This window comes from Anguilla anguilla, chromosome 3 (assembly GCF_013347855.1).
Source record: "Anguilla anguilla isolate fAngAng1 chromosome 3, fAngAng1.pri, whole genome shotgun sequence".
NCBI lineage: Eukaryota > Metazoa > Chordata > Actinopteri > Anguilliformes > Anguillidae > Anguilla > Anguilla anguilla.
In genome coordinates, this window is record NC_049203.1 from 31170456 (window position 1) to 31186115 (window position 15660).

At 39.0% G+C, this 15660-nt stretch overlaps 1 protein-coding gene across 1 annotated transcript in view; it reads left to right on the top strand.

Moving 5' to 3' along the window:
- Positions 1-15660, top strand: part of myo3b (myosin IIIB) — a 358080-nt gene that overhangs the window by 17813 nt on the left and 324607 nt on the right. The window contains exon 2 of the mRNA XM_035410289.1: positions 265-420. Within this exon, the coding sequence (XP_035266180.1) occupies positions 265-420 (156 nt within the window). The remainder of the gene's footprint in view (positions 1-264; positions 421-15660) is intronic.

Sequence of the window (15660 nt, forward strand, 5' to 3'; positions counted from 1 at the left end):
CTGAGGTCACAATAAAGTGATGTAGCTGATGTTTGCATTTTGAGGCAATTTATTCAAACTCCAATCTGTGATTTTTAATGTTTTTATTGATGTTGTAACTGATGAACAGAGGGTATGATTCTTGAATCCTAAGAGAGGTACATCATACAGTCAGAGCCAGCAGTCCAACTAACATCAAGCTATATAAACAGCAAAAACCTTTTTATGTGTTATTGTATACAGTTAATTGTTGTGCAGTGTATCTCATTCAGTCTCTCCCTACAGGTGTTTGATCAAAGATTTTGAGACACGGCCATCAGTGATCCACCTGCTGGAGCACCCCTTTATCAAGCAGGCACACGGGAAAGATATGGCTCTACGGCAACAGCTGGCTGCCCTCATCCGTGAGCAGCAAGAAATGGGGAACAGGATCAAGACAAAGTATGTGTGTCACTCAGTATCCAGTACTATTCAGGGAACAGCACTTTAAAAGGTCAAAGTAATTGTGAAAGGAATGTGTCATGCGGTGGATGTGTAATCCACATTGCAAGGGATTAGCAACACTTCTAGGACTGTACTACATGTATGTTTTCACTTAAGAGCAGGTTAAGATTTAAATGCAAAAATATTTTTTTTCTCTCCCATAAACACAGTATGCTAACCTATTTGGCAAAAAAGCTATGTTTGCATATTGATGTTTGCATGATGGCACATTAATTAAGTTAGCTTATTGTATCATAGGTCTGGGGAAAACATTCAGGCTATAGGCTCAAGGAGTTAACTCCTCTGCCCAACCCCCCCCCCCCCCCCAAGACCTACTGAGTAGTCTGTAGATACAGAGCAAGAAGAGTGTTAAGCTTTCCAAGCATGTGGTCTATGTGAACTGTGCTCTGCCAGGTTCATTTGTGTGCCTTTCATAACCAGTAGGTGGCAGGATTGAACTTTCTCATTGTCTGTTTCTCATGTCACTGTGCCTCTGAGTAAGTGCACAGGAGACAAGAAGCATGTATAAGCAGGAGCTGAGAGGGGAGTGAGAGAACAGAGGTTTATTAGGGTGTCCAAGCATCGCTGTTTCTGGAATCCTATTGTTTTTATTATGATTCCTTTTTATTACTACAATTATTTTTTGCAGTTTTTTTTCACCACTTTACCTACACTGGCCACATGATGACAATAGCACCTAAAATTCAGTGTCAATTCCTCTTCAGGTGACTGAGAAAATCAGTGCAGGACGTGATCAGACTGTGTCAGCAAGAACAGTGCATCGACAACTACGTAGAGAGTATATCGTAATAAAAATCCTTATAAATCCCTAGGGTAAACTGCCGTGTACCTCCAATTTTAGTATGCTGCTGCGTATTGAGACATGTTTCAAAAGTACCATACTAACACGTCTACAACATCTGTGATTGTATGGATTACAATCCAGAACCTATATGAACAAGACAATGGGTGAAATCCACATCTAATGTGACTCAATTTGCACTTAATTCTGTTGATTAAAACTATGATGAGTTCATCAATGATATTTTTCAATGATGAAAAGAAAACAGTAACTAAATAAAAACCCACCTTTGTTGACCAGAACTAAGATGAAATGTATTAACCCCTGTGCACACATGCCAAATCTGGCCAATCCCTGCCCATTTAGGGGCACCCTATTTAAAGCTTTATAACTACAGATGTGAATATCACAGAGACTTGAAAAATGGCTTAAATGAAGAAAGATATTTGTACCATCTACAATACTAAATTGTATTAGTTTATATTCATAATTTAGGAAGAAATAAAAGCACAAGGCAATTGTTCAGGCAAAAAAGCAAAAATTAATTTGCTCTTTTTTAGTTTGCAACTCAATACTGAGAGATCCCATATATACACAGGTTAAACTATGCATGTCCAGGATCAAAAACTCCTTGACCACAAGTTCATAAAATCTAAGGGTGGATATGTAGAACTACTATGAAGCAAAAACTAAGCAGTGTACCCAGTGTCTCCAAATCTATCCAAAATGTCTAAATTATGCATTGTTGTAAATCACAACATATCACGTATTTCAATACAAATCAACTGTTTTGACTCAAGAAACTCACTGTTGCATCATTTTCAATTGGGAATTACAAGCTTTCCGTCAGTACAGTGTTCTAAAATATCTAGGGGTCCAGAAACATATCCAAAATCTCTCCAAAAATAAATAAAATGCTTTTTGTCCATTATAAAGCATATAAATGAGCCCCTTATGAAGGTTTAAAATGAAACATTGATATCAGATTAAATATAATGCAAAACATTGTCACACAATGCGGTACATTACCTTAAGTGTGTAATCATTAACTCTCGTATGCTTTTCTGTATTCTACAGTATGTAATGTTTTCTTGTATGGGGATGGGATGACATTAAAACAATATTCAGTCGTCCGTCACGTTTTGGCGATGTTCCAGCTTTCACGTCATATCCGGTGCGTGAAATATAAACCCTAAAAATCACCAACGAACACTTATGTTACAATGTGAAATATCCTCATTATAAAATACTACTAACCTAAGACACTCAATTAAAAAAATAACATATATAACCAAAATATGTTGAGCAGTAATACTTACATACCAGTGATGAAATCCTATCTGTGTTCAGTAGATACAGAGACAGAGAATCAATGCTGTCGTTCTCCTCTTCTGACTTACCCCAGAAAACTATATCAGCTAGGTCTATCAGCAAATATATGGTTTAGCAATGCTCAGAAGTCCTCAATAATAATAATATTTTCCAAGAAATGACGAAAATCATCAATAATGTTTTGCCGGGTGCAGTGTCTTTTACTGCTACCACAGAGAGAATGTGTCATGGTTCTGTGTTTCCGTCTCTGTCTTTCCTTGTTGGGCCACCAGATGGCGGCACTTCTGTTTTGTGTCCTGCTTGTTCCCGTTAATTGTATTATTGCTTTCAATTATTTTATTATTGTCTCGTTATTTAATCATCCCCACCTGCCTCTCGTTTTTCCTTCCCTCTGGTTTGATTGTTTTTTGAGTTCGCCTGTGTCTTGTTACCCCCTGTCTATTTAAGTTCTTTGTCCCGTTGACTTGGGTGCTGGTTCCTTGTGTTTGTTTCCAACTTGTGTTAGTTCCTTACCGTATGTATTACCCGTGTACTCTGCCTGCCTGTTTTCTGCCCTGCTTGTGTTTTGAGTTCCTCTTGTTTTCCGTTTTAGCTTAGATATTTTTGGAGTTTGTATTTTTGCCCATCGTGGCTCTGTGTTTGTTCTGTTTTTGTTCATAAAGTCTTTTGTATCTACATTTTTGAGTTTTGTGTTGTTTTCCCCACTCCTTGCCTGGGTCCTAAACCCCTTGCCCGTGACAGAATGTGTAAGGCGGCGATCATGATTCACAACTTTCAGTTATGCTTGGCTATAAAATGCTATTCCAAAAGTTAAATTAGACATGTTATTCATCATTATAAAGCTTATACTGTCACCTATTAAATAAATTAATTGTCAGTCAAGTCAGATTGTACAAAAAATGGGCGACAAACAATGTGTGGTATTACGCAGCTATTTTGAAAAGTACCCACTCATCACAATTGAGTGTGTATTTCACAAACAGATTGTCCAAGACAATACATGACTACTCAGACTTGAAATGGACATCTCTACATGTAAAACCAATGTACAATTGTATATTTATTCCATGTTTAGTCCCATATATTGACAGTAGAATGACATGGTATACATGTATTTTAAAAATTGTTTTATTTATTTTGTTATTTAGTGAGCAGCATTTTCACTGCTGTATTGGCATATCTTAGGGCTATTTTTGGGTTTATCTTGTTGCTATGGTGGAATGCAATTTTTTTTAGTGGTGAAAGAATATTTTCATGAATGCCCAGATAGATACTATTGTCCAGTGTTTCATGGGTGAGTGGTATAGTTGCAGATGAGACTGCAGGGAGGGGGTGCTTGTTAAGTGAATGACCAGAGCGACAATGGTGGTGCTGCGAAACTCTGTATTCGGCATAGTTGTTGTGTATCGTCTACTTTTAACTCATAGTTTGGCTGCAGGAGCAATGAATGTATGAGTTGTGCAATCTAGGCAAGCCAGCGTACAGACCACTTGGGGGGCTTGCATGAAGGGGTTAAAATAATAAAGCAGTTGATATTTTTATAGCAGTATTCAGCCACACTTGACTGAATCATTACATTAGCTGCTTTTGGAGAAGCTAGCTGTTGAGCTGGCTAGCAAGCCTTTGAATTACAATCACAAGTTATGGTCTTATAAAACTGGCTGACATGCTGGTCATGCCCTGAGCCGACCAGAGGAGGATGGGTTTCCCCCTTGAGCCTGGTTCCTTCCAAGGTTTCTTCCCATCTGCCACAGGGAGTTTTTCCTTGCCACTGTTGCCTTAGGCTTGCTCCTGTGGGGGTTTAGGCCAGGGTTGTCTGTAAAGTGTATTGTGACAACTGCTGTAAAATACGCTATACAAATAAAATTTGATTGATTAAATTTGATTGATTGGTTAACTAGATAACTAAATAAGTATTATATTCAGCAAGCTAGTTAGCTATCAAACTCATCAGCTAGTTTTCCCACAAGTTGCTACTCGCAATATCAAAATAAGGATGTAGTCAAAATAATAAAATGGTGGAATCAAATCAGCATCATAGCATCTTAATTTAACAACATTTGCCATCTTTATTACTTAATTATTTATATTAATTTATTTGTAGTGATTTATCATCATGAAAAATTGACAGAAGACTTTCAGGCCACTGGTGGACTGTCTGGGCCATCAGGAAACTCTCTACTAGCTCAGCCAAAATGGAATAAAATGTAATTTTTATGATTACATCTGATTGTGTTTTGTTATTAAAATAATTATTTAATTTTGAGCCTATAAATAGCCAAAATTACAGGAAAATTTGAATGGGTATATTTTCATGTTATTGGACCATTCTTAGTTGTTTGTTGTGTGTATGTTGGTCGGGAATGGCAAATTCCCTGACCTTGTTGTTTTACATTGTTAAAACTTTATTTTATGAGATTGATTAGATGAATTAATTACGTAACATAAAGTAGCGTGCCACTAACCCATAACACAAATTAACCTGTGGTAAATGGTAGTCCTGCTAACCTCTGTTTAGCCATCGCAGAATTATAATTTCCTTTTATTAGAATCATAAAATATTATTCTTCCTATTATGCAAATCATTTGTTTTCAATTAGTCTATCCACATATTAATTATTATAACCAATAAGTGTATTTATATTCAGAGCACTGTCGTGTCTGTTATTTCACTGAGTTGGGCTGACGTACTGAACTCAGATGTTTGTTGAGCTCCATGAACCTGATCAAACCTCACTACATAGTTTTCCAAGTTTACTATGAAAATCATATGCAAACAATTGTCCCATTAGCTACTCAATGAACAAATTAACCAAATTGAATTCATAATTAGATTGTTTGAACACAGCCAGGCTTGACTGCAACCAGCCCTGTTGAATTTAAACCTCACTCATATTGAAATTTATAGATTGAAGTAGTCACTACAAAGTTTACAGAAGCACACTATACCATGATCAAAGGAAATTCTATAAGAAATTAGAATTTAAATTAAATTAAGTGTCTGAAATATATCAGTCTGGAAATGGTTACAAAGCCATTTCTAAGGCTCTGGGACTCCACTGAACCAAAGTGAGAATCCTTCTCTCCAAATGGAGAACAGTTTGAACAGTTGTGAATCTTCCCTGGAGTGGCCAGCCTGTCAAAATCCAAGTGTGCAGTGAAACACATCCAGAAAGTCACAAAAGATCCCAGAAAAACATCCAAAGAACTGCAGGCCTCTCTAGCCTCAGCTAAGGTCAGTGTTCATGACTCCACAATAAGAAAGAGTCTGGACAAACATGAGATTCAGGGGTGAGTAGTACGGTGGAAACCACTGCAAACCAAAATAAATATCAATGCTTGTCTCACATCTGCGCAATGCCCCGAGCGGTCGGCACGCCGGCATGCCTAGATTTCTCAATTCAGAAATTCTGCACTCTTGCAACCAAATTATCAGCTGAAAACACAAACTCTGTGTTCTAGCTTTATTAGTGGATGTTTCAGGACAACTATACTGAAGATGGAGTTTCTAAGTGCCACCATTGTCACGCTGGTCGTCCATTTACCAAGCAACCCTCTCCCTGCAGCCCCCACACTGGACAATAGTGTCTATCTAGGCATACATAAAAACATTCTTTTACCACCAAAAATTTGTATTCCGTCGTAGCAGCAAGTTGAAGCCAACAATAGCCAGTACAGCTGTGGAAAACGCTGCTCACTGAACAGTGAAATAAACGAGGAATTTTTCAAATATTATACCATGCCATTCTACTGTCAATATCTGTGACTAAATATGGAATAAATACACAACCTTACCATTGGTTTTATGCGTAGAGATGTGCCTTTCGAGACTGAGTGGTCATACATTGTCTTGGACATTCTGTTTGTGAAATATACGCTCATTTGTGATGCCTGGGTACCATCCAAAATAGCTGTGCGTAATACCACACATGTTGTTTACGGTGTTGTAACCCTTTGTAATACAATCTGGCTTGATCAGCAATTCATCTATCTAATAGGTGACAGAATAATCTTTCTAACAATGTATAATATGTCTGATTTTACTCTTGGAATTGCTCAGCGTAACCGAAGGTTTTGTCTCATTAGCGCTGCATTACACATTCAGACTGTGGTAGCAGTAAAAGACACTGCACCTGGCGAAACTTTATCGATGACTTTTGTAATTTCTTGGAAAATATTATTACTCCAGAGAACTTCTGAGCATGGCTAAGGCATATGTTTGCTAATAGACCTAGTTGATATACTGCTTTCTGGAGTATGGTAAGTCAGAACAGGGGAACGACAGCATTGATTCTGTCTCTGTCTCTATGTACTGAACACAAATAAGATTTCATCGTCCAAATGTAAGTCACTGCAGAAAATATTTTGGTTATATACACTATTTTTGAAATTGAGTGTCTTTAAATAGGTTAGTGGTACTTTATAATGAGGATATTTTGCACTGTGACGTAAGTGTTTGTTGGTAGCTAATTAGTGTTTGTGTTTGTTAGTGCACCGGATGTGACCTGAACTGGAACATTGCCAAAACGTGGTGGACAGTTGAATATTGTTTTAATGTCATCCCATCACCCCATCCACCCAATATATTTGGAGACACTGGGTACACTGCTTACTTTTTCCTTCATAGATCTTTAGTTGATCTGCATGTCCACCCTTACCGTAGATTTTACACACTTGTGGTCAAGGAGATCCAGAACATGTGTAATTTAACCTGTTTTATATATGGGATCGCTCAGTATTTCATTGCAAACTAAAACAGAGATTCATTTAGATTTTTTTGCCTAGACAATTGCATTTGTGGCACTTTATTTCTTCCTAAACTATGAATATAAACAAATCTAAGTAATACTTACATAAGTTATAGTAAGTTAGTATTGTAAATGGTACAAATTTCCTGCTTCATTTAAGCCATTTTTCAAGTCTCTGTGATGCTCACATCTGGAGTTTAAAAAGCTTTAAATTAGCAAAGATTGGGCAGATGTGCACAAAGGGGTTAACACCAAACCACCTATTGTTACTGAAAGTTCAACCTATCCTTCCGCCTGGGATTTTCAAGAAAGATGATGTATACGCCCCGACCCCGATGGATGCAATCTGATTTATTTTGGATAAGCTGAGTGATGGACTATCTCCCCCTCATGCAAGAACGACAAAAATGGAACAGAATCCGGAGGAACTTTGTGCAAGGGGACAATGTGTTGGTGGCAGACGCAAGTGCCCCACAAGGATCATGGATCATGGCAAGATTTCTCCAACTAAATCTGACACAAGAGGGTTAGTGAGGAGTGTAAAGCTTCAGACAAAAAACTTTCTTGAATGGCCAATCAGCAAGATTTGTTTGCTGGTACCAGCCAGTAACTGAAGAATGACTAAGACACACTTACACTCACACATACACTTGCACCCTCATACGTGACATGAAGAATACATTGATTTAATGAACATTTTGAATTTTATTGGCTCCTATTTTGAATTCTGTATTGTTATTATGCACCCTGCCCATAACAATAGGGTGCTGTACTGTTTTGGGGCCAATTTCTCAAGAGCTATTGTACATGTAAATAGTGCCCCCTCGTGGCGACATGAAAGAATTAACATGGCTGTGCACCAATAATTACAGCAAGTCTGAACCGGTGAAGATGATGCCGACAAACAGTTTTTTACTGCTGTGCTTCACACGCTACCTTAATTTTAAACAAAATACTAGCATACAATATTTGATTTGATTTACGGTAGTTTGATTTTAGTTTATTGAGGAACCACTTTATTTTGCTTGGATATATTTCTTTATTTTGATGCATGCATCCTATCCCATTAGATATTTTGCAAAACAATTCTCAAAATGATTACAGATTTCAACATCGAAGATTAACATTGTATACATTAACAGCATGCATATTCATTATTTTTATATATTTAAACTACATAATGAAAAAGTCGAATTAGCTGATAACACTCAGATACAGAGAGGCATATAGGACTTGGAAAAGCTTTTTTTAATCCAACGTTCATCTCCTTAAGTGCACTCTAGTTAATATTTTAACACTTATTTTAACACTTTGTCCCCTTGCACTATTGGTTATTGTTTACTGTTTACTGTTTGCACTATGTTTATGTTATTGCACTATGTTTATTTTATTTCATTTTATTTATTTTATTTTATGTTCACTGTTATGCATCCCCAGACCAAAACAAATTCCTTGTATGTGAAAACCTACTTGGCAATAAAACCTGATTCTGATTCTGATTCTATTTTTATATGACCCGTTATGGGTAGGCGGTGGGGGGATCTGCCTGGTTAAAGATTGCCGCCGATTAAACAGTTCTTTGCAAAGTAACGTTAGCTACTCTGTCTTGAATGAACGTCTTGTTGGGCTAATGAGTTATCCGACTATCTGGTTGGATAACTTTCCTACAAGCATGTGAATGAATACCATTATAAATTAACACAATTTACAATTATTATTATGAATAACAATCCATTATTCATAATAATAATAACAAGCCTATTAAATTCTTGCCTACATTACCGTATAGGGTTAAGGTTCTTTCTGCGGGCCATATTAGCTTATGTGCTAGCCTGTGCTGCAGACACTTGGTACAACTAGTGATCAAATAAGTTTGGTGGCATTCTGGTGTAGCAAGCGGACTACTCCACATCCTTGAACCTTGAGCATTTCTCTGACTAGACAGTACTCCTCCAACAAGTGCTTCCTTGGACGCCATTTAGGCTACATCCCTGAAATATGTACTCCATGTTTGCTTTTCTCCTTTTGAGGAGCAACAGACATGCAATGTATCAGTTCCTTGTTCCTCCCTTGTCCTCCGAGTGTCTGCTGTCGCTGTAATGTCACTGGAGTGCGTTTATACTTTCTGCTCACGACAGCCACAGTCATGTCTCGCTACAATAGAATATTCATGAACATTCAGCAATTTCAGTTCAGCGACACTCCATCGCTGGACTTTAAACCAGCCTAAATGCTGAACAGCAGTGGCTTGATGAAATTCAGTTTAATTATAGCCATTTGTTTTTAAAAAGGATTTTTTTAAAGTCACAAAGCCGACAAAAACATTTACAGTGTTTTGGAATTATATTTTGAAAATATCTGTGATCAGATGGAATTAATTGATGGGCACGTAACAGTGCGGCTGTCTCAGTCTGATGGACTGACCCTGTAGGAAGTCTGGTTTGTGAGAGGGTGTGGTTAATATTGACATTACCAGCCTTTATTGATACTCATATGAAAATGTCTGCCATGCTCAACACAAGCCAACCTTAGATGACTAACAATAGAAGGGGTCGTGCTAGCCCATGATATAGCTAGCGATGCACAAATTTTCAACTGAGGTGACGCTAACCCATGCACAGGGAACATTATAAGGTCTTATTTGACGAGATCATTTGTAAAAATGTGTTTTTGATTACCAAACTGCATTGAAGTAGTAAAGGAATTACAGCAACATTTCAGTGTTTTTTTTTTCATGTTTCGCCTGCTACCTTGCAATTTGAGCAGGAAGGGGTTCATAAGGAATTTGGAAAACTAGAGTTCTTTCAACTGGAGTGGCAGGTATTGTAGTGCATCTGTACCCAGAAGTGGACAAAGCATCACCATAAATACAGTTAGCAACATTCAAATCTAAGTACAATATTCAGTCCAACAGTGAAGCTGCAAGCATTCTTCAGGTGATGTGTCCAGAAATCCATGGCCTCTTTGATCAAATACTTGTCAGATTGCTCCATGATCCTGTGTCCTCTGCTGAGGCAGAGAGAGATTTCAGTAGTCTTCTGAGACTATGAAAACATGCCTTCGCAGTGCCATGACACAAGCATGCCTCAATAGTGTATCTGTGTATCATATACACAAAGAAAAACCGGACAGGTTTGTCAGGAAAATGATTGCTCAGCCATTTGTTGCTTGTAAGCAAATATCTTCGGTTGTTTTGATTAATGAAAACTTCAGAAATTCAGTTAATGTGCTCCTTTTTCCAGTTCAGCATTGTTCAGACTTTAGTTGTTCGTAAAGAAATACAAGTACTCATGCCTAATTACAGTTATTTTTCATATTTATTTTGACAAACCTAATTTTTAGATTGTAAGCTGCATCAATACATTTTCTTCCCCTTTCCACAGACCAATCAATCAATCAATCAATCAATTTTTATTTGTATAGTGCTTTTAACAAAGGAGCTTTGTCACAAAGCAGCTTTACAGAGAACCGGCCCCCAAAGAGTAAGCCTAGGGCAACAGTGGCAAGGAAAAACTCCCTGACTGATAACAGGAAGAAACCTTGAGCAGAACCGGACTCAGAGGGGGAACCCATCTGCGGGCAGGCACTGGTTTGTTATGGAAATGGCTTACATGAAAACAGATAAATTGTAATACATAAACAGCCAATCCAGTATTAATTAAGTCCAAGCAAAGGTGACTCAGGTCATGTAGAGAGATGGGCAGGAACACCAATGGGTGGCAGGGTCAGACAGGCAGACAGGCTTGGTGCTACAGCTGAATCAACAGTGGCAGGAGGCGGCGGTGCCCAGCTGGTCTAGCTGGTCTAGAGCTGGAGCTCCGGGCCAGGGGGAGGTGCTCAGCAAACTTGGGCTAGAGCTCTGGGCAGGTGCCCAGAGCCGAGGAAGATGGGAAAAAAAATGGTTAGAGGGTTCAAATGGTAGATTAGCAAGCAGAGCAGAAGAGACAGAGCTGCCTGCGTGCGATAAGGAAAACCTCGGCAGAATAAGGCTATGGCAGCATAGCTAAGGGAAACAGAGGCAGGGGCCAATGCAGCCATGAGGGCAGGATTGAGACAGTCATCACCAGACCATGACCGGTTCAGCTAACACAGCACTACCAATGATGATCCAGTGACAGCACTAACCGCTCAGTTCACCAGAGACTCTATAGCTATGCCCGCCACCCACTCCTGCCCCTCAAATATAGGAGAGACTAAAAAGATATGTTTTGAGCCTAGCTTTAAATAAGGTAATAGTGTCTGCGCCCCGAACATGGGAAGGCAAGTAGTTCCACAGGAGAGGAGCACGATAGGAGAAGGGTCTACTGCCTATGGTACTTTTAGCTATTCTAGGAATAACAAGGAGACCTGCACTCTGCGAATGGAGCGTTCGTGAGGGAATATAAGGAAGAAGTAAATCATTTAGGTATAAGGGGGCAAGCCCATGTAAGGCTTTAAAGCTAAGAAGTAGTATCTATAGTAGTCTATTCAGAATTTAACTGATGTGCCCGAATCTCCTTGTTCTAGTGAGAATACGAGCTGCTGCATTTTGAATTAGCTGGAGCCCTTTCAGAGAGGAATTTGCACATCCAGACAAAAGAGCATTGCATCAATCTAATCTTGAAGTAACAAAAGCATGAACTAGCTTTTCTGCATCTTGTAAGGACAGTATTTTCAGAATTTTTTAGATATTTCTCAAATGATAAAACGCAACCCTAGAGATGTTTTTAATATGTATATTAAGTGCAAGATCTGGATCAAAGGTGACACCAAGATCTTTGATTGCAGCACTTGAAGTAATGGAGATTCCATCAATGTTAAGCATATAGTCAGATAGTTTCAGGGACTTGGGCCCCACTACCATTATTTCGGTCTTATCGGAGTTTAGCAAGAGAAAATTTTGGGTCATCCATTCCTTTATGGTTATAAGACAGGCTTTGGTCTTTGACAGCTGGACAACTGCATCAGGCGTAACTGATAGATACAACTGGGTGTCATCTGCATAGCAGTGGAAATTAATGCCATGTTTGTGAATAACTTGTCCCAGGGGGAGCATATAAAGAGAGAAGAGCAAAGGCCCAAGCACAGATCCTTGTGGTACTCCATATCTAACCCTGGATTGATAAGAGGAATCATTATTAAAATGCACAAATTGATATTGGTCTGATATGTATGATCTGAACCAAGAGAGTGCCTGTCCACGTAGGCCTACAAGATTTTCAAGTCTATCCAGAAGGATGAGGTGATCAACTGTGTCAAATGCTACACTTAAGTCTAAAAGCACAAGTACAGAGATGCAGCCATTGTCGGAAGCGAGGAGTAGGTCATTGAGTACTTTGACCAGGGCTGTTTCAGTGCTGTGAGACGGTCTAAAACCAGATTGAAAAAATTCCAATATATGATTGGAGTGCAAAAATTAACCAAGTTGTTTTGAAATGGCCTTTTCTAGTATTTTAGAAAGAAACAGGAGGTTCGAGATAGGCCTGTAGTTAGACAGGTCATTCACATCCAAGTTTGGCTTCTTAAGAACGGGTTTGATGACCGCAAGTTTAGGAGTCTGTGGTATGTGTCCAGGTGCTAAAGACGCATTGACAATATGTACCATTGGTGTTCCAATCACTGGTAGTAGCTCCTCGAAAAGCTTCGTAGGGATAGGGTCTAGAAGACAAGTAGAAGATTTTGAGGAATTAACTATGGCATTAAACACCATGAGATCTATTGGAGCAAAAGAGTTCTGATAGGCCGCCCATCTTTCTGAAGATTCTTCTGAAGATTCTGATTCCATGTGTTGAGCAGATAGAAGGGCAGACCCTATATTAGGGGTGGTAGGAGAACTTTGAATCTTGTCCCTGATATTTATAATTTTGTCATCAAAGAAATTCATAAAGTCATTGCTACTAAATGATATTGAGACACATGGATCAACTTGATTCTTGGTCAGTCTGGCAACAGTGTTAAACGGGTGCCTAGGATTGTTTCTATTTTCATCTATTAAAATAGAGAACTATGAGGAACATGCTGTGGAGAGGGCATGTTTATAAGTTAGTAGACTGTCTTTCCAGTCCTGGAGGAATACCTGCAATTTAGTAGAACTCCATTTGCGCTCAAGTTGGCGTGAAGCTTGTTTGAGAGCACGAGTATGGTCATTGTACCAGGGTGCTAATTTCTTATAGCGGACTTTCCTCTCCTTAAGAGGTGCAATAGTATCCAGGGTTCTGGAAAGTACATAATTTATTTTGTCTGTCAGCTGATCAATTGAGCTAATGCTTGTGTATGCGTTTGGGCGGGAGCCAAGAAAATCCCCACAGTGCACAAATGAGCCTGGGAGCTCATTAATAAAAGCATCTGCAGTCCTGGAGGAAAGCTTACGGCTAAGGTAAAATGAAGGATCTGGTGACACATGACAGACTTGTGAAAGTTGGAAAGCAATAAATTAATGGTTTGATAGCATAGGGTTTTTAGGCATAACTGCTATATTTGCTATTTCTGTATCATAAGTTAAGACCAGATCAAGAGTATGGTTATGAGAATGTGTGGACTGATGTATATGTTGATCGAAGCCAATAGATTCAATGATAGACAAGAATGCTGACCTGAGAGGATCACCTTCACTATCCATGTGAATACTGAAGTCCCCTACAATTACTACTTCATCTGAATTAACAACCTGGCTGGAAAGGAAATCAGCAAACTCAAGTAAAAAACCACTGTATTGCCCTGGTGGCCTGTATACAATTGCAAGTATAAAACGGACTGCTTTTTTGTCCGGATGTGCAAAACTGAGAACAAGCACTTCAAAAAAGTTACATTTGAAGCCGGATTTCAAAGTAGCAAAAAGATTAGAATTATATACAACAGCAACACCACCGGCACGATCCGTCAGACGGGGAAAGTGAGCTGTAGCCAGGAGGGGTGGATTCATTTAAGGCAATATATTCATCAGTTTTAAGCCAAGTTTCAGTTACACATAAGATTTCAACTTGGTGATCAGTAATTAATTAATTTACAAGAGTTTTAATTGTGTTTGTAATCTCGGCTACATTGAAAATGAGGGCCTGGCCCTCAATTGTACCTCCGAGAATTTAAATAAAGGTTCTGACTGACTGAGTTGCCTTAGGGGCTAGTGATCTGATATTAATTAATCCAATTTTTAGCTGAGTTTGGTCAGCCACATTATTAGAAGAATAACAAGGTCTGATTTTTTGTAGATTAGCCATACAAACACCCCTAATGGGCTTCTTTGCAAGGCTTAATTTTGATCAAGGGACAGATACTATCTCAATAGTATGTAACCTGGGCAGCAGTTTTTGGGAACAAGCAGAAATCTGTGTGAGGTCTGCTGCCTGGCCTTGGTTCTGGTGTGTCAGGAAATGGAATTTCTAAGACTATACGATAAATTACTACAGATAAGAGCGGCGCCCTCCCACGAGGGGTGAATACCATCTCTTTTCAAAAGACCAGGCCTCCCCCAGAAAGTATTCAGTGGTTTATGAAGCCAACACCATTTGCAGGGCACCAAACAGGCAATCAGCGATTTAGTGATGTCAGTCTGCTGTAGATTTCATCACCACGCCGAGAGGGAATGGGGCCAGAGAAAATAACTGACCCAGACATCTGTTTCGCAATTCATACACCGATTTAAAATTATCTTTGGTGATCTCCGATTGCTTCAACAGGATATCGTTAGCGCCGTCATGAATAACAATTTTAGAAAACTTACGTTTAGTCTTAGCCAGCACTTTTAAATTTGCCTCAATGTCGGTTGCTCTAGCCCTGGGAATGCATTGTACTATGGTCGCTGGAGTCACTAAATTCACATTTCTTAAAATAGAGTCGCCAATTACCAGAGTTCTTTCAACAGGTTTCACAGCTGGTGTGTTGCTGAGGGGGGTGAACCTGTTTGAAATGTGAATAGGACATTGGTGGCTTAAATTTTCGACTACGTTGTCAAAGTGAAATCCACCCGCCCTGCTGCAAAGGCTCTGCCGGGGTGCTAACTGTAGACAGACTAACTGGTGCATCCGGAACCGAGAACGAATCTATAAACTTCTCACTATCTCGAATTTCATGTAAGGTACAGATGCGAGTTTCAAATTCAGCAATCTTCTCCGTCAGCCTAGCATTTAACCTACACTTATCACAGGTAAAGTTATCGTTAACGGTGGAGAAGGAGTAACAAAACATATCGCACACAGAGCAGGAGACAGCCCAAGAGGGAGTGAGATGTTGAGAAAGAGGGGATAACGGAGGGCAGTAAACAGCCATTAGACCTCGTAAATTACTTACGTTCAGTCAGGACCACTGTCATCAAAGTAAGATCTTTATTGAAAATAAAGG